The sequence below is a fragment of the Diuraphis noxia genome, unplaced genomic scaffold (assembly GCF_037042655.1).
Source record: "Diuraphis noxia isolate RWA-SAM2 unplaced genomic scaffold, SU_Dnox_SAM2 contig0003, whole genome shotgun sequence".
In the NCBI taxonomy this organism is placed as follows: Eukaryota; Metazoa; Arthropoda; class Insecta; order Hemiptera; family Aphididae; genus Diuraphis; species Diuraphis noxia.
Window position 1 is genome coordinate 28,712,779 of NW_028301713.1, and position 21,501 is coordinate 28,734,279.

The 21,501-nt window shown below is 31.5% G+C and overlaps 1 protein-coding gene across 1 annotated transcript; it reads right to left on the reverse strand.

Moving 5' to 3' along the window:
* Positions 1–1,124: 1,124 nt before the first annotated feature.
* Positions 1,125–17,722, reverse strand: boss (G protein coupled receptor bride of sevenless). The gene is made up of 7 exons (XM_015524577.2): positions 17,046–17,722; positions 6,300–6,440; positions 6,107–6,232; positions 5,173–5,277; positions 4,824–5,076; positions 4,593–4,729; positions 1,125–4,514 (listed from the first exon to the last, which is right to left on the reverse strand). The coding sequence occupies exons 2-7, from the start codon at positions 6,433–6,435 to the stop codon at positions 2,884–2,886; spliced, it is 2,388 nt and encodes a 795-aa protein (XP_015380063.2). The 5' UTR covers positions 6,436–6,440; positions 17,046–17,722; the 3' UTR covers positions 1,125–2,883.
* Between the last annotated feature and the right edge of the window lie 3,779 nt (positions 17,723–21,501).

Below are 21,501 nucleotides of genomic sequence, written 5' to 3' on the forward strand. Positions count from 1 at the left end.
AATTATTTTCAAATTACAATTAACAATATCAAAATTAATATATAGTCTCTAATCCTTTAAAATGTGTATTTTATTTAAATTTTGTTTTAATATCTATGGCCTTGATCAAAAACCATTAAGTATCCATAAAGTATCCAACTCTTAAAATGTATGATTATTTTAACTTTTAAATGTTAATCATGACATAGGTATTTTAAAAATATATGATAAAAAAATAATATACTATATATGATATTATTACTATAATAGTATATATTATATAATATACATTTAGGTGCTATAAATTATAATAGAAAATAATTGCAACAACTAGTCATTGGTCGTTCCTGATAGAAATTGGTCAATACTGTCACCTAAACCGTCGATAACAAATCAGTGAGGTACTTTGTTCGTACTGACTTATAAAATTGTGTGTAGGGTAAACCCACATTAGTATAAAAAATAAAATCGCTTTCATTAGTGTTTGAAATAAAATTATGAAACAGCTAAATAATAATTATAGTTTTGGGAATTCAATTGCAGTTGAAATAAATTAAGATTTAAAACTTTGTTACCTGTACACATGCAGAAGTAGATCATGTAGGATATTGCATTAATTTTATCGGTATATACTCGTATATTTCGGGCATTAATTAAAAAGTTATTTGAAATAAAAAAGATACATTGCTTATATATCTTACTTATTTATTTTTTATTTGAATATTTTAAAAAGACACTGTAAATGCTATTTTGCACACTCGAAAAAACTATTCTTTTTTCAGTCTATTTATATAACCTATTTGCCCTTCCTGTTCCCCTAATGACTCTCTTTTCTATACCCTATTCACAAACGACTAACGAGATAATCAGTAACCTTTGGCATACCTCGTTTAATTGTCTTTTACTTTCAACACAACGCAGGTAGTGAAACCTTAATTCCTTACTGCAGTCCTCTCAAAATGCCTTACCAGACATAATGTCATCAATTTTCTCGTTCAATTTAGTTCCTGTCATCGTATAGGTACCTATACGAAGTACCTCATTTATAAATAAATTAACTTAACTCTCTAAAGTGTATTTATTTCATTACTTTCAAGGATTACTTTAATATATAAAACGTCAAAAACAATAATTACAGAGACAAATCATGAAAAAAAACATTTTATTATGATACATAAAAATCCATAATATCATCAAAGATTTTACATAAAAAGTTGTTAAATGTTAAATAAATGTAAAAAAAATTGTGAAATTGTAAAAATTATTTCTCGATTGAATGCGTTCATGGCTAAATAGAAGGGTATTTTTTCCAAACACTAAGTATACACATAAACTATTACGATACAATGCATCACCGATTCATCAATGATCAGGTAATATGAAAGCAGGAATCATATTAGAACACGACTATAAGATAGGACACTATGGTGTAACTACAAAACCAATGAGACAATTATCTAATTAGTAGACACTTAAATATAAACTTTAATATTATAGTGTACATTTTAAAAGCAGACAATTTATTGACAAATTGTTAATGTTATGATAATAGCCAGTAGGCCTCGAATATGTATATGTAAATACATAATCTTTTACACTTGACTCAGAATAAGTTCTAACTAAATAATTTGACGTTTCGTAATGCGTTCAATCGCGTGAATCCTAATATTGGTTCATAGTTCATATTTTTTTATAAGTTTCATATTTCTAAATAATTGCATGAAAATCAGATATTTTATAAACATGAAATTAAATTATTTTATTTTTGATCAAAGTTTGATTTTTTTTATTACTGTTCAACGAATATTTACAATCAATTCAATTAATTTAATAATAAGTCATAAACATAAATTAAGATATGAGAACAAGGCTTCAGTGAACGGAGTAAATTTTGAGTGCATAAATAGATAGGTAGGTAATAACTATAATAGTAGAGCTATACGTACAAGCACGTTATAATAATAATAGTAGGTATGATCGAAGTGTTTAGAAAATGAAAAATGGAAAACGAACAACAAAGAAATAATGAATTAATAATAATTTTGGAGGTATTATCGTTTATCGTCAATCTAGCTGGAGCCCGATTGAGCACGATTGACCTATTTCACAAATCGATTGAGCATAGTGGCGATCAAACAATAAGAACCCCAAAACAACACGATTAAGCACGAAAGTAGATGCAACGATTGCTATCAAAAAATAAAATACATTTGAACATAAATAATTTATAAATAAAAATCTTTTATTGGTTTTTAATCATATATTATTACATATTAAGAACATCATTAACTGCATCAGTTAATTTATTATAATATGCCACAATTAAAATTTGTTGCCCTAAAATATACCGTACATAATATATTTATAAAAAAATAAATAAATGAAGGTTGAAAAAATCCATTCATAGAATATTAAAAAAAGTAAAAATTTAAATTTCTTGAACAAATGCATCAGATACTTAATGACTCGAAAGAAAATCAAATCCAAAAAAAATTTTTATCGACCAAGTCTTATTAACATCGTATTGGTACCTAAATAAAATGACGACAGTTAATCACAATTTAGTGCAATCGTTGTACATACAATTCTGGTTTCCTAACTATCCCAGTAATTTTCAACTTCCGTGGGTACACATCGATCGATCACAAAATCTTTTTCAACTAATATGTTAGTTACCTATTAGTACCTAATCTACACAAAATATGCAGGTAGTCACTAGTGAAAATCTGACAATATTTGGTTTTTTTTTTATCGTGCTCAATCGAGTCGTCAAAAAGGTCGTCTGACCGGATACAAATAAAATAATATCGGGTATTACCGGTCGCGCTCGGTGTAGGCTGGTATAATGTTTTGGATCTACGTCAGTATCGATAATTTATAGCGGAAATCGGACGAGACTGGATATTAGAATCTGGTTATCCTGTTGTCGATCGATGCGGGTGAGTCGTACTCGTCGACCGGCGTCAGTGGCCGGCTCCTGGGGATCGACTGAATATGTGACCCCGCCGGCGAATAGTAGTTGGGATTGGACTGGCCTTTGAAACTGGACGATTGGCACTTGGGCGCGGCCACGTGAACCGAATCGTACAGGGCCTGCGTTGACCTATAGTTGACGTCCGTGATGCTGGCGCCGCCGCAGCCAACGCCGCCGTGACCGTAGCCGAGCGACGGCAGCGAGCTGGTGATCTGTTCGCGGACGATGCCGAACATCATCATGTACGTGCGCGGTATGAACACGGTTACCACGATCACGGTCGCGGTGGCCGTCATGCCGACCATCACGCACATGTCAGACCACTGCCTGGGCAGGACGGCGTACGCCGTGGTCCAACACAGCCAGACGGCGAACACCAGGTAAGTTGCGATGGCGAAGCACGCGCCTTCCCGGTAATTTCGTTTAGACCGGAACACGAACGGGGACGTGATGCACAGGAGCACCAGCAGAAGCGCGTCGTAGGACATGGAGCCCAGGAACAGGGGACCGTCGACGAACACCCGGCAAAGGTCGGACGACGGCACGACGGCGGAGTGTATGGCCACGAACTGAAGCATCAGCGCCAGCTGCACGCCCACGGTGAACGCAAACAGAGACGTCTGCAGGTAGCCGTTGACGTGGCTCATGAAGCTCGAGTCGCAGTCGCACGCGGCGATCATCAAACTCCGGGCCAGCATGGCGGAGAACACGAACGCGCAGCTGCCGGACGTGCCGAACAGCTTGGCGTAACACACGGCTTGCCGCGGCCAACCGGAAGCGGTATCTTGCACCGCGAACGGCACGGCGCTGGCGTACATGAGCAGCGTGCCGGCCACCAGCACGAACGAGAACGTCGGGTTGCCCTCCATCACGTCCTTCTTGCACACGCGCACCAGCACGAACGACGCTATGCACGCAGCGCATATGGCGCCCACCGCGGACACGGTCAGCGTGGACGCTATCCACACGTCCTCCTTCCACGTCACTGAAAGCAATCCGTACGGCGGTGCAACGGGCGTGGCCGTCGGCGTAGGCCGCATCCGGCACGTCGGACACGAGCCGTCCGCCTCGCACTTTCCCAAGTACGGCGGTTGCTGACCACCGCCACCGTCGTCCCGCCGCAACCACAACTGGCGCGTTCCGTTCGAGTCCTGTGCATAACTGCCGACCGTCTGGCCATCACCACCGTATTCGGTCACGTGCACCAATGTCACGTTGTACTCGCCACCGCTGCCGTCCAGCAACAGTAGCCTGTCCAACACTCTGCCCACCGTCTCGACGCCGTAATATCCTGCTCCCGTGGCCGTCTGGTTTCCCGCGCCCGGGCCGCACGGTCCCGCTGAAGAGTTCCTGCCGCACTCGTCGTCTATAACACCGTCGTCGCCCGCATTCCCGGTGTACGCGTCCACCGCGCGCAGCACGTCCACGGCCGTTTGCACGAATTGCGTGGACACCGCCTGCAACTGTTCCGGGGCCGCAGTGGCAGCAACACTGTTATTGTTGCTGTTGACGAACGGGCAACTTCCGTATGCTTGAAACACGTACGACCCGTACTTGAAGTCTGAAATTGCAAAAATACCGTGGTTGGTTTAAACCGGAAATCACTTTGGCCGTGGATATTTTTCGTCCGAACAAATACCTGGTTTAGGCGGTAACGGTCCGTCCAGTGGTATTAAAATGAAATGAGATACATGAACGGTCGAGGACGATTCTATGATTGATTTAATGATAATCGTGTTCGTCATGACAATGACTACAAAGGAGTCGTTCAAATTCCTAAAACAACCGTTTTGCAAATAAAATATAAAAAATAATACGAATAATAAAATTTCGAATTCACCGCGCAGATGCATAAAAACAAGATGATTACCCCATGTTATGAGCTAAGACTGTCCTGTTCAAACAAAATCCGTTGTCTTTGGCCACACTTTCAAACCTCTGAGCGACATCCAAATCCTGCGCAATTAATACGTCCGCAACGCTAATATTGTTTACGATTAAAAACTTGACGGCCGCTTCGGCATGGATATCGATGTCAATAATAGGTCTTGCCGTTACGATGGGTACGTCCAAACCAATTGATGGACTGATTTTGGCTCGTATGTCTTCGGTGGTGTATATGGCTAAAATTTAATTTAATTGTTTAAAAAAAATATATGTTTTTTGCTGCGTGGATGTTACTCGAATCCACAATAACGAGCACATGTTGTAAAAATTACCAATCGGTATTGTAGAGTTATTACAATCTTTGTCGACAACGAACGATATCAATGCTTTTTGAAGATCTGAACTTCGATACGAACACACTTCGTACAAAGTTAATCCTGATGAAATAGTAAAAATGTCTTAAAACAAACATACTTTAAATAATTTATGATAACGTATTAAAAATCTTCTATTTAGATGCCTTTCGTAGTCGTGCCAGCAACTGAGACATAATATTAATTGAACTTTATTGGCTACATATCAATAATAGTGGTATTTACAAAACTTCAATGGAGGAATCAAAATCATTTTTCTCGAAACCGACATTGCTATGGAATTAAATGTTGTTTATTGTGTGTACTGATTTTCTAACAACGCAAGTCTAATGTCATTTCACTATTTACAAAATTAAAAGGGATTCGATTTATTGTTTCCTGATTACTTACCTATATACAATGAATGTAAATTATTAATATATTATATATCTCTAGCTAATTCTTATGATAAATCCTTTTTTTCAATATACCTACCACCTTTAATGTTTTTTCATATACATTGAATCATATACCTTATATCTATCGCATGGTCTAATAAATCATTTTATTATGCGCATTAAAATATTAAAATCGTAGATAAAAACAGATATTCATCATAACGAATGACTATGCATTTTTTTTTTAATAAATTATTTACCAGTGGCGTGGACAGAGAGATGGGGCTCTTCGATTGGCCGTATTTATTTTAGTCTATATTATCTATATTGAAAAAATGATTTTACAAAAAGTGTAAGTGAAGGAAAATTGAATAGGAATTTTTTATGAGACTTGACACTTCCTTCTTCCATACAAAATTCTTGTTATGCCACTGCTATTGAGCATGATATGTCATTATTATTGACATTTAAGTTCCGTCCATAGTATTGTATATTATTATACATTTGTTACATACCCAATGTAATGCCTGGGACATAATGAATTGAATTTAGTATTTGTACAACGGTGGCTACCATTTCCATTGAATGGATACCCGTGGACATGGGGCCTGAACATTTCTCGTCGTAAACATCAAAGAAACCTGGAACACATTAATTAATCGCGTAAATTAGACACGTGTGCATAAATATTTACTACAATATATTTACCAGTTAACAGGAGATCGCCATTCGTCTTAAAAAAGCTCATGGACTGTCCATTTTGATTTTGTTCGCATTCCAAATTATACGTCACACGCACCAAGCACGCTATTAACACTATTGACAGACTTATTCCTAACCGCATGTTGTCTGTAACAAGTGAATAATATGTATCATTCAACACGATAGGCATTAACAGTTTTAATAACTTTTACTTTTACTTAGATATCTTATGATTAATTTGTTGCTGGTTGTTACTTGTCATCCACCAGTGGTAACTGGTTTAAATAAGAAGCACTTGTAATATTTGGTAAGTGGGTGGGTGATAATAATTTTTTATACAATGACACAAATTGATAATAAATTAATAAAATATATTTCACATTTTTAAATAGTATTGTTCAATTTAAAGAAGCGTGACTTTAAGAAATGTTAAATCATATAATTTATAAAATCGGAACCTACTAGAATAAAAAATAATAGTGAATTCTCATAAAAATGTCTGGTATTAAGAAAAAATGTTTTTTTCAAATTTGATGATTAACAAAAGTGTGAAAAAGTTTTAACTAAAAACTTCAATTATATTAAAAAGTGAATCACTTGGACGTTTTAGACTGTCCGTATACCTTAAATCGTTGCTGGATGGTCTCACTGCGATAAGCAGACCATCAGCAGTCTCACGCTTTAATACATAGACAAGTATAATCATCGTGGTTGATGAAGACTCCAGATTTACGCCTGAAGAAGAGTAAATTCTGATTTCAATGTCATATTAAACACTAACAATGTAAGTAGTCTAACATCTACCTACCCGCCGCATGTGTAACAATGGTAGAATTAGGTCTTGTAGTTGTAGAGTGATAAGGAACTTTAAAATGTATTAGAGAAAGAAGAGAGTGAGCATCCACACGTCCGCCAATCAGCTTGTGCAAAAACCCTAAATTAGCTTCAACTCTTCTATTTGCTAGAGACAAGAGTCTGAATTTATTTCATCACTAACCAATAATGATGGATTTAGCGTAGACAATCATTGTGCTTTGCATCGTGGTCATTTGCCCACCACGTGTGTAGTGTATGTATTATATACCTATATTATATTACGTGTGTTTTTACAATCTTTTGTAGACTATTCTGTCCCAACCTATTTTAACCAGATGCCAACTCTATTAAAAAAAAATATTCATAGTGGCTTAGATAATGGGGAAAAAGATGTTTACATGTGGCTATATTTTCTAATTTGATTACTTCTAAATATAAAAGTCCGTATTTATTTGAGTTTTGTTTTTATTTTAATTGTCTGTTGTTATTTAATATTATTTTACAAATTTACTAATTCCTGAAAAAGATTTTTAACTTGACATTGGTTCTATTTCGCTTATTCTTAATTATGTTTATTTATTATGTTTACTCTTTATTGTATTTTCATTCTTTGTAATTTCAATCCCATGTAAAACATTTTCATTTTGCATTTTGCATTTCATATTTATATTTATATAGAAAGCTGTGTCTTTTCTATAATTGTAAGTAAAAAGGTGTATCCTTTAATTTAATTTAATTAACATTTAAGCATTACTATATGTAGGTACTGTTGTCAACTCTCTACTCCGTTCAAGCTATGGTTTATAGGAGTTAAAATATTTCTTCATCTATATTTTGTAAGCTTTACAATAAAAAATAAAAATACGTAAATAAAAAAATGTAATAACAACCCGAGTTCCGACCCCGTGTTTGCACTTTGTTGCAGTTAGCGCACGTATTTCAACATTCTAGTAGGTTTACCTACCGTGCCCGCGACCCGCCGTTGGCTCTTCGCCATTTTCTGCGTATTTTCCCCGTTTAAAGTTACGCGCTATACGCTCTAATATAGTACACTCGGCCGCCGTGGTAGGTATTTCGCGTCGACAATAATAATAATTATAGTGCTTTGCGTCGTCGTTGTCATTCACCCGCCGCGTGTGTTGTTGTGTTACGCTCCGAGCCCTGTTGACGTCGCGCCGATTGGTTTGTCCGGTGCTGTCAACAATATTATTATTTCGTCATAAGCTATTTTTTATCGCTTCTGACGATTAGAAAAATTTACTGTGGTCCAATTCTAATCACAAACCAAAGGGAATATTTTTGACGACGAGCCTAAGATAATGTAACATTATTATACGAGTAAATAATAATATGGCTATGCTGCCATAATTTTATATACATTTACTCGAATAAACTGTTATATTATTATTGAATTGTTTTTTTTTTTTTATATAATATTACCTAAATATTATTAAATTATTATTAGCCACATATTATCCATTTCATATTTCTCATACGGCCGGCCGAATACCTTCCATGTTCCTAATAGTTATAAATTATAATCATATTTTATTTCTACAAAACTAGAAAAAATATTAAAAATCGGGAAATCAATGAAAATAAAATTTTGAAACGTCAATATTATCAGGAAAATAAACCCTACAAAATGGCTATCTTTAATATTTTTGAAAATAATTAAATAAAAAAATATATTTTTTACATTTTTTACAAAAACATTAAAACAAATTAAAAACTGAAATAATTGTAGTTCTTATCCCTCTGAATATTATTATAAAACCAGAATTTTAATACCTCCATTATTTCGTGAGATATCACAATGGGTAAATCCTCGCGGGACACCCTGTATTTCGTAACTTAACGTTACTTAGCTAAAAACTTGATTGGAATCTCACAGTGGCGTCCACAGGAGGGGATCTAACTGGCTGAAGAATGGGGGGGGGGGGCATTGCCCGTATTATTGTTTTTTGTTTTTATATTTCCCTCGATTTGATATAGTTTCTTAAATCGTGTGTTAACCTATTTATTACAAACAATGCAAACCATATTGTCCTAAACTGGCTAAACTCCTAAGGTTCATAAATAATATTTTTATACATTCCATAGTCAGGAGTCATGATTAAAGATACTATCTTAAGCCGTACCACAGTCAATATAAATTTATAATCTATGATAACAATTGAACTGTTGTTAGCAACACTATCCGTCAATCCAAGCATCGTTATTCCGATGGCCGAGTTAACCTTTTGAACCTGTGACGACTGAGTAATTATTTATTTTTATCCTTTTATCCCTCCCCTCCCCATTGAAAAATCCTGCGTCCTGCCACTTGAAACTCGTATAAAAATTAAAAATCTTTTATAAATAGAAAACATTTTTGAGAATTTCTAATACGAAATAATTTTCCAATTTTCCTAATTTTAATGAATTTTGTCTTACTCTTAAAAAGATACTATGGATTTACGCTCAATTTTTTTTTAAATTTTTGCCATTAACTATTTATGGGAAAGTTGTATCAAATTTTCTAGTTTTTTGACAAAATCAAAAAATTTTTACAGACAATAATTAAAATTAAATTTATAAAACTAAAAAGATTCTTATGCCTATAAAACTACAAATCCATAACGCAAAAAGATTAGGTACCTAGCAATATTTCAAAAATGTTATTGTTTTATAAACATACGATGAAAATTGCATGGATATCTACGGTAATGTACAAATACACTGAAAAGCAAAATCGATATTTTCGAAAACTGGTTTTATATAAAATTAAATTTTTTCCTAATTTTTGTTTATTTTTTCTTATGTTTTTGAAAACTATTTAGAAGTTTTAACTCCCCCCAAAGTATTAACTTAATTCACTTTCCTGTCAGAAAAGATCCTGTTGAAGAAAATCGAAGCTTTTTTATTGTCCTTAAATGTGAATTATGAAATTAAAGATGGCCGATACAAAAAATAGACATCTCATTGTAAAATCAATACATTCATCGCTCTTCACAGTATTTAAAACTAGCGAATTTTAATGTGACTGGTTATACATAATTTATTAAAAATTCTAAAAATATTCCTCAGTTGAACAAAACAATAAATTGTATAAAGCTTTTTTTATATATTCAGATTTTTACTGCTCTACAAGATTGAATTCGATGAAAAATTGTATTTTATTACCACTTTTTCGAATAAATAATTGTAAGTGGCATAGTAATTTTAAATTAAATAACAGGTGACATTATAATAAGTTAACAACTCGTCACCGACCAATTATCGCCCATCGTGGGAGATCTAAGTCTAAACATAATAATTCTTGCTAATAGGTACAACACTATCTAAACATATTATATAAATACTAATGAGAGCACTTATCATATATCACTTAATTATGTGACAATATTCAGAGAGCTTGTAAAATGTAATCTGAAAAATTGTACCAAGTTACTGTAGTGTAATGAAAACTGTAGTAAAGTGACTCGTTTCAACGCTTGCAAATTTAATTAAGAAACCGCCGCCCCTTGCTATTCTATAATCCAATAATAATACCTGTATGCATGGTATAAGTCTCTACTGTGTACAATGTCGTACACCTACATATTCTGCAGGCTTCTGTTTTTACTTATACACAACGTAATTTGATGTAATTAGTTGGCATTATGTTGAACTAAAGTTTAAGGCACCGCGTTTTTGTCTGTATAGAGATTCTAAAATCTATAAACGAAATGACAGTTACTTCAAATCTGCCCCTGTTGTAGAATTTCATAATTTGTAACAGAATTATGAAATTATATTAGGTGTGTGGTAATAATAGTCCCGAATGAGAAACACCCGGAAAATAAACCATGGCTTAAATTAAAAAAATTAAATTAAAATTAAATGTTCAAATTTATGATACAGTTTTAATATTATTAGATGGCATAAATAAAATATATAAGATTGTACTTTTATTTTTATTTTACAAATATCTGTATATGTTCCTTTTTCCTTTATCTAAAAATATATTATCAATTAGTGAATTGAGAATTTTCTTTTTGACCATTATTGTACAAATATTACCTCAACATGGGAAAATATTAAACAACAATTAATTAATGAGTAATATATTTGCATTGCATAATTCAGGTATTAGTTTATACCTACTAAATGTAATATTCATAATAGTGGGAATCTCAAAATCTAATCACTATAGCATGCTATAGTTCATGTAACTTTGAAATGTTACTATACACACAACATTGCAATATCATAATATCTAATATATACATAATTTTGCGAATTTATGTAAGTGTGTAATAATATTCAAGATACAAGAACGTAATTTCAGTACTCACTAATATAGTTTAATTGCCTATACAATGTTTAACTCTAACGATAGAACTCGCTTTAATAATATGATTTTCAGGTCGTAGATACAATTGAAAATAATTATTAACCATTCATATAAACTTAATAGGGTGCATATTAGATATCACTCTATGTATAATATAGAGACACATTTATTGATTTTTGCATAATAATATGACGCACAGCCTAGAACGTAACAATATTATATTTTATTTTTAACAATAAATAATAGGTAAATGAAATAAATTGAAATAATTTTTTTTTTTAAAACAGCTTTACGTGTATCATAAATATTTAAAATCTAGAATTACTAATTTTAAAATAATATAAATTATTGATCTAAACATTATTTTATTAAACAAAAATATAAATATGAATGACATTTTATCATAACAATGTAGGAAGGTACAAATATGTATAATTATACAACAGTCAACAGATTGAAGAAATCTAAAAAGATTTTTAATCTTGCCAAATCATTCAAAACAAACATATCCTACGATGGCTGATTTAGAACCCCTAATATATGACCTATTGATAGGTGCCTACATTAACTAACTTTTCGTCGAAAAAATTAATAGGCTCCCTGTTATAAGGTATATTATATTTTATAGCGATATTATGTATGATAGATATTAGATATAGAGAAACACACCGATATATCTTGCATTAAAAACGTATATAGTTCTTGTCAATTTTTCAACTCGGCATTTAAAATGATTAATAAATATTCATATTATGCACAGAAATCTAGTATATCCTGTACAAAATATATAATTACCCAACTTAAATCTAGAAACGAAGAATTAATAGTAAATTAACAGACAATAAATAAATAAATACATTTCTATTGGTAGATATAAGATGTTATATTTACGTATCAAATTTATATTTTTTAAATCTAAATAATAGCATTCATTAGGTACCTAATCAATAATCATCATAATATATTGCAATCGTGATTGATATGCAGATTATATAATTATAGTAGAGATTCGTGAAAAAAAAATGAAAAACAGAAAAATGAAAGCTTTGCAGAGGCAAAACTACTAGATAGGTATTTAAAGTGCCTCTTATTCTACTTTCCCTGTGAGCTCGCTTTGTAAATAACATAGTAAGAATAACTCGTGAAGAGTAACTAATTCAATGGGAGGAAAATCAGTCAATTATAGCTATGTATAGACTGTGGAGTATAATATAATAAATATATAATATATATTCTCTCAATTATGACACCTATTATATTATATATGGTTATTGTATCGGTCTAGGGTGGAAATTTTTCTACGGAGAAATGTTCACCTCGGCTCTTATGGCTCTACATTATGGGCAATTAAAAATAAATGTAATTACCAACTACTGCAACCCTATAACACACTTTCACAATTTAGTCCAAATAGTCATATAGGTATATAAAAATCCACTTCGTATACATAACGATAATGGCACTGGTTAAAGCGCAGTGTATATATCATGTATAGGCGTTAACCTATCTCAGCCATTTTGTAAAACATCGACATAGTGTGTAGAAGCTAAACTGTAGCTATTATAAGTTAACCATACGGCCAAACAACTTCATATTATATTACCCATTTACCATTATCACATCTGTTTTGACTAAGACCATATTGAGAGAATCAGGTTTTTTCAAACAGTGTAAGTAAGTGCCTATTAGGTATGTATATATGCAAATATTCGAACATCCCGTCTCAAAATTATACCAGTGTCTATAAGCCTGCATTTAAGGTTGCAAGAATCAAGCTGCAGTTGTAGAATACACCTTAATACCTTATGTCAGTAGATTGGTGAATAACTGTTTAGACTAATAGTAATAGCCAATAGGTAATTGAATAGCTTCAGTGGACCTATAATAAGTCCTCTGCAGTCAGTTTTTAAGTTTTAGTTGTATATTTTAAACATATACGGAAATATTATCGATGACGGTTATCATCATATTATGCATAATATGCTTAATTTTATCTTTATAATTTACTAGGTATATACAATATACGCATTGTGTAACAAAAAAGCAGTGTTGTAGTTGTTAAGTATTTGAGTAAATGTGTTCAAACACTTTTATAGTTTTTAGAATACTTTTTAACTACTTTTTGGTTTAAGTATTTGGAAAGCATTTTAAATACTGTCTTGCACGTACCTATTTGTATTTGAAAACCAAATACTTTCACATATTTTTTTTTTTAAATTGTCATAGTATTTTGTTTGTAATAATTTTTCGGTGATAAATGTTGAGAACCCCGGTTTCCAATTTCCGATGTCTGGTTCGTTTGTAAATGTGATATTATTACAACATTTTAATATTTCATTAACAAGTGTTTACTGAATGATTAAAAAATTGCTATAATACAACAAGTGTTACTTATTTTGATTGTTCAGAGTACATTTTAAAAAATGGTATAAATATTAATTCTAATAATAACCACCTAATTAAATGTATCGTGAAAATTTTAAATTAGGAATTACAAAATTTAAATATCAATTACTTAAATAAATAATATTAATTTAACGAACTGACTAGTTCTAAGTAAAATAAAAAAAAATATTTAAAAAGTATTTAAATACATTCCAATAATATTTGTATTTGTATCTTAAATACTTTTTCTTAAAAGTGTTTGAAACGTATTTTAAATACTTTCTGAATGGATGTATTTGTATCTGTATTTAAATATAATTTCAAAAGTGTCTTTTACAAGACTGCAAAAAATGCTTCGGCCATTAAATAAATAAATATAGGCGCAAACAGAATTTAAATTTTTTCAGGACTAAAACTCAGGTCCATGCCGGAATCTTACGAGGCTTTTCTGATATTACAACTCTCTCCCCCATCCAAAAAAAGCTGTTGAAGTGTAATTTGCAGTTTTATTGGTTATCTTTCCCGATGTAAAAAAAAATGATCAAGCCACGGTTCGGTACCTCTGAGAAATAAACCTACTGTCTAAATAAATCATTTTAGGAAAATATAAAACTATTTCTAACGCGAAAAATAATTTTAATGAAAATTAAATTCACCGTAATAATGAACTAAAAAATACATATAACTAAAATTAAGTATAATCTTCGGTGCAATAATTATAAAATATGAGCGGTAAATGGACAAAATTCCGCTCAACATTTTTGATGATGGAGAGAATTCCCTCGTACATAAAAACTGTAAACGAGCATTAGCCCAATCTTTTCACAGTAGGTATTATCTATTAATAATTAAAAAAATATTATATCTCTAAAATCGTTTTTAAGTAGCTTACGTAGTGTTATATATTATAAAGTGTAACACTGTAATATAGCTGAGTCGGTACGTCTCAACTGTTAATAACAACCCTCAGTCAGTCGTTGATAAAAATGATTGTTACGTAAAAAACTTGAGACATGTGAATATTAATAATAAAGGATACATAAAAAAAAAAAAATGTTTATCCTTTTACATCAAAATAGTTGTATAAGATACAACACGTAGTAACTATAACAAAATTATACATTTTTAATCTAAATAAATCTCTGCTGTGTATACTGTCTATAATATAGGTAGGTACTATACCAATAAGGTACGGCCTATGCGACGTTTAATCATATATTATCAACAATACTTATAGTGTAGTATTTTAATAATATGCACAGTTATTGAAGTTACGTATTTAATGCAATATTTAATAAATTAAAGATAACAATAATCTTTTAAATTTGAAATGTGTATATATTTTAGACGTAGGTAGATATTAATACACATAAGTATCAAAACTATATTTTTTTTTATCGATTCAAATAACATTTTAAATATTCAAGACATTCCTCTAATTTTCACCGATTCCATAATAATTTGCTAAGGGAATAATTATTTTTTCTCGGATTTCAATTTATATACGACTTGAAACCTCTTGATGATTTTTCTTTGTTTTATTGATTTAAATCACCACGGGGTATTGAAATTAATTCAAATTTCGATTTGATATTCTATAATGAGTTTAATGTAGTATAACAAAATTTAAATACAATATGTCAATATACAATATACCCACACAATTCTGCTACGAGGTGACCATAAATAACAGAGTGACAAAAGAAATAAATCGTACATTGCAGGTGAAATATCAAACCGAAATGAGCTTTTATGTAGGATACCACGTTCGATGGAGAAACCGTACAATCTCTGCAGTGTAATATTGTGTTGTATTAAAAACATTGGATATCAATTAAAATAAGCTTTATAATTAATATAGCTTTGATGATTAACACTCAAATATTTATCACGGAATAATTTATAGTAGTAGTCATGATTGGTTTACATATAATACAACTCTATGATTACGCAAAAATGTCGACATGCAGTCTCTTATACGAGTGAAATAAAACCAAAAAAAGAGAGAAAGCATTTAACCACACTACTTATCTGCTGCACAAATTATTGATGCCGAGTATGTTAAATTTTAATGTCATGATAAATAATTGCATGTATGAAAAACGATTCTGAGCAAATATATATCTATAACTCCGCCTATGTTTAAAAAAGTACTATATATATTACATTTTTTTATTTTACTATAAGCAGGTATACATATTATACAACGGATGGTTGATTTAATTTTTGACGAAAGTATATCATTTATTATATTATTCATATTTAATTACTTATTTATATTATTTATTATTTTTATTGACTTTTTAGTTTTTAGTCAATACCACCTTAGCATAGAATGTTATGAATAATAGTTCATGGAATAAATAGGGCATAGACAATAGCTTCAAATTAATTTAAATTTTTTAAATTTATGTACATAATATAAAATAATATATAGGTACGTAAAATCTTCATGTCCAAATTATATAAACAATTAATATTTTTGAACAAAAATTTAAAACAATTATTCTTTGTAATTTTAACTTCAAATATCTATGAAAAAGATTAAGTGTATAATTTATTTTTTAGATTTTCTGACTTTCTGACTTTAGAATAAACTACATATGAGAAACTTAATAGGTACCTGATACATTTTAAAGTCAAAATTGTTGAAATTTTTATAGGTTCATTTCGAACTAAAAAATAATCTACAAATATTCATGATTTTGGTGAATTTTGAACATCAAAAAGACAAAAACTTCAAATGTTGATTTTAAAAAATCGTGCTTCTGTATTTTTATTATTATTGTATAGCATTAATTATTACTTAAAAGAAACTTTGTAATGTACTTTTTAAGTTTTTTGACCACGCAAAAATTCTTTTATTGACATTAATTGGAAGAGAATCGAAAATTTCACTTGTCTATAAATAGCTCAAAAAGAGCCAATTTGTTTTTAAAAAATTATACCATGTATATAAAATGTTATCTACATGTGCAGTTATATATATGTGTGTGTTTTTTTAATAACAAAAAAAAAAATAAGAAAATAGTTTTGCCAAGTAGGTACTTGGCATTTGTAATCTTGACCTCTCAAAAGTGCTAACTAAATCCAATTTGCAACATGATAAATATGTCTACCATCAAACTTGAATATCGAACTCTCACAAACAAAAAAAAAAAAAAAAATGACACCTACGCTTAGAAGTATTCAAGTATCTAAAATATGAATAAAAAATAATAACAATGACTCACTTTTCACGCTTGCGATGGCAATAATATTACGACGTATGAACTATATTATCATTATCTAATATAGAATCGTGCATGTAACGTAGGTATAGGTACATAATTCGGTAACCTGTTCACACCCGAACCTTGCCGAAGACGCGACTTCAATCACCGCAGAACCGTGAACATATTATGCAGTGTTGGTATATTATCATGAGTACCGCGTTTCGGTACCCGTCGTGATTATTATACCATAATAATATAGAGTTAGTAGGTCGTATAGGTATAACCTAATATTTATTATTATAAATAATAATAATTCACTACGATCAGTCCTGTAGTAGGTAGTAGGTACCAATACGACGGCCCGTTGTCATCGTAGCAGGTTGTGGAGGAGCTGTGCACGACCGTTGTTGGCCAAAGTTTTAGTAGGTACCTACCTACCTATATTATGTTTTAAGCGTGTAAAAAACGCGTATTTCCGAACCGCACAACGACACGATGTAAGCGTAATAATACAAAGTTTTTTTCTTGATTTACACCGTGATTAAAATGATAGATGTATAATATCTTGACGAGCGCACCTCCTAGACGACTCGGGTGACCCTTAGATTAAAACACTATTGGTAGGTACGACATACACACGCGCACCGTACGTATAATATACCTACGCATTATGGGGTCGCATAGCGGCGGCGGCGGCGGCGGTGATTGTGAACTGCACGCGAAGCCCTACCAAAGGTACCTACGCGATTATCTCCTCTATACCCCCAACCCTTCGTTTTATTTTTCTTCCCCTTAACCGCGTCGTTCGTTTAGGTAGGTAGGTAGGTAGCCTGCACAGCAATCCAATATAAGCGATCACGACACTCCGACCCTCAGACCCATCCCCACCCCATGGCTGCAACTTTACCAATACACTATATAATAATATATACACCACCGGTTCCCCACTCACGACTCACACATAATTATGTCGTGGTCGTGTAGTGTGTACCTATGACATTATTCTAATACGATATAAATAATGCACCACTGCACCTGCCACGACGACACACTCGGCTATTGGGGTTGGGTGACCGAGGCCACATAATTCCTAATAACAATTATATACGTCGTATTATTATACACATCACCTGCGTATAGACGACTGACGCTATAAAATAAGCTAAGCTGTTGGCTCACGTGTGAGGGTGGTCGTGACTCGTACGATCGAAAACGCATATATATATATACTTAATATAGCCATCCGCATATGCGTAACGAATATATATTATTAGACTACAGGGATATGTAATATGTATTATGATAATATATACACCTACCTACCTACTGTGTCGTGTAGCTATATAAATTTCGTAGGTAGGTATAGGTATAGGTACCGCTTAGTCATATTATTATTATATGCCCAGCATATATTATGTCAAGAGACGATCAATAAGTGCATAGCTACCGCAGTGATTAAAATTTCGTTACCGAACAACAAAAATGAATTCACCGAATGTTTACGTTAACTACGGCCGGTTGGTTTGTTATTTTTTTTTTCACCATTTTCCACGTGGTCAGAAAACGTGTTGGGGAGAAATTATTATCGTGATTTATGGGGTACCGTATGCACGTACCTACTACCTAGGTAGGTAATATTATACAAGCGATCTGCAGAATATATAATGTAATACGTCGAATAACAGAAAAGTAACAGTATATAAGTAAAACAAATAATTTCATATACTAAAATAAATTCATATACTTTATCCGAACGTGCTAATTGACTGGATTTCTATTATACCTACCTACGTGTTTTAATATACCGACAAACCTACCAAGGCACCAAATTACTGTGATTAATTGTCCTTTTATTCAGTTTAATTTTTATAAACATTATGTTATAATGTGTGTTATGGTTTCTTATATAAAACCTAGTAATTTTAAGAAAAAGTAAAAATAAAAAATATTTATTTGTCATAAGACAAACAATCCAATCAATCCATTTTGAAAAAAAAAATTATATTTATATATAGGTACTGGTTAATAGGTAGTAAAAGCAAGCTATTTTTAAAATTCCATAGAATTTAGGGCGAGACCGTTTTCGACCAAAAACGTACCCTTCCCTTTTCGGCCGATTCACTTTTCGACCAAATTTAAAAAAAGTCTATTCCCTTTTCGACCAAAATTGTACCCTTCCCTTTTCGGCCGATTCACTTTTCGACCAAATTTTAAAAAAACGCCAATTCCCTTTTCGACTAAAATCGTACCCTGGTTTTGGCCGATTCACTTTTCGACCAAATTTAAAAAACATCAATTCCCTTTTCGACCAAAACAAAAAGTTTTGTAATATGATATGTAAAATAAAGAAAATAATATACAATATAATAATATACTTTAGAGTTTAGTTTATACTTACAGAAAATTATTAAAAGTATAAGTTGTATAAGATGTGTAAAATATATAAATAAATATTTATAATATTATAATAATATACTTATATATTATTAACATTAGTTTTGTACTAATATGTCACACTGTACATAATATTTTATAAAAAGAATAACATAATAATATACAATTTTTGTCAATAATTATAACGTATAATAGTAATGTGTATAATATAATATTAAGAAATAAACTAATAGGTGTATGATTGTTGTAAAATAATGGCAAATATTATTAAAAATATAAGATATATTATATAAAAAAAAATGATATAAGGTCAATATAATTGTGGTCTATCGTCGCGTCGTCTGAGTTTTGTAGTTTATGACATATTAACATAACATAGAAATAATGCTAATATATAGGTATTCTATTTTACAAAAATTATATACCAATTATTTTCTTTATTTTACATATCATATTACAAAACTTTTTGTTTTGGTCGAAAAGGGAATCGATGTTTTTTAAATTTGGTCGAAAAGTGAATCGGCCGAAAAGGGAAGGGTACGATTTTAGTCGAAAAGGGAATTGGCGTTTTTTTTAAATTTGGTCGAAAAGTGAATCGGCCGAAAAGGGAAGGGTACAATTTTGGTCGAAAAGGGAATAGACTTTTTTTAAATTTGGTCGAAAAGTGAATCGGCCGAAAAGGGAAGGGTACGTTTTTGGTCGAAAACGGCTATGCCCAGAATTTATTGTATGAGTAGGTACGTCTGTACGTGGGTCAGTCAGATAACCAGGTCACAAATAGGTCTACAGAAAAGATGGTCTTAGAAAAAAAATCCCGGAATAAATGCCCCTCACGACCACGCTAGGGCTAAAGTCTCCGGAAAAATAATTTAGTGAACAATTTACGAAAATGTTTATTCTTATAGGTACAGGCGGTACAGCGTTCTCCAGTCATACATTGTATTTTATGATTAGGTATTATCAGGGTCGAAGGATGAATTTGAATTTCGGACCAGCTATGGGAAAATAACTTTTTAAAAGCCCACTAGCAATTCAGCAGTTGTGTATTTGTTGAAGCCTATATATCGGAAGTAAGTGTACCATTAGTTGAAGGTGGTAATTTTTTTAGTGCTTTAAAGGGACGGTAAATATTTATTGACATTTTATGACGTTTTCGTTTTTCCTACAAAAATGATTATATTGGAATATAATATTATAGTGAGGTTTACATTAATAACTGATATAACTATATATAAGATACTTAGATTGGAAAATTATGGGACAAAACAGGAAAAATGGTACTTAAATCTATTTTGACAATAATTATTTGTGTATTCATTTTAAACTTTTTATTTACATTAATTAGACCAAAAACACAATTATAGTAAAGATAGGTTAGGATAGGTCTTTACTATAATAACCTGACAATTATTTATAGGAAATACAAACATAATTTTTGGCCAGATAAAATATTCTCATTTTTTATGTAAAATATAATGTATTACATAGCTTTAATCATCTATTGTAATGTACAAATACCCCAATTTGAGTTTATAAAAAAATATATTTCAATTTCTTCTCAGTGCAGTATGATTATTATTTGCTCAAATTTAGATAGGTACCTATGAAATATATACATGATATGTATACAGGGCGATTTTTTTATCATGAACCACTCATTATTTCAAAAAGTATCAATGTTTTTGAAAATATTTTTTTACAAAGTTTCATGTTGTTAAAAAAACAACGTTTTTATAAAAAAATTATATTTTTTAATATTTTTTATCCTTATAATTTTTGAAGTTTTTTACTTTTTTGAATGGCAACCTAGAGTTTTAATTTCATATTCCAAAGCAGAATATTTTTCTAAGTATTTTGATACGTAAAAATCGAATTTTGGACGAGTAGTTTATGAGTTATAAGTATTTAAAGTTTAGATTGGCGGAGTGGAGTGGTACGGGGTTACCCCGCAAAATGTTTGTCCACTACTCCGCTTGTCTAAACTTTAAATACTTATAACTCATGAACTATTCGTCCAAAATTCGATTTTTACGTATCAAAATACTTAGAAAAATATTCTGCTTTGGAATATGAAATTAAA

What these genes read in the sequence shown, in the direction of transcription:
- boss (XM_015524577.2), bottom strand. Translation starts at nt 6,435, where the DNA reads ATGCGGTTAGGAATAAGTCTGTCAATAGTGTTAATAGCGTGCTTGGTG. An exon ending in TGTCCCAGGCATTACATTGG is followed by an intron (nt 5,278 to 6,106) that starts GTATGTAACAAA and finishes CTATTTCATCAG; the next exon opens with GATTAACTTTGTACGAAGTG. An exon ending in TAACTCTACAATACCGATTG is followed by an intron (nt 5,077 to 5,172) that starts GTAATTTTTACA and finishes ATTAAATTTTAG; the next exon opens with CCATATACACCACCGAAGAC.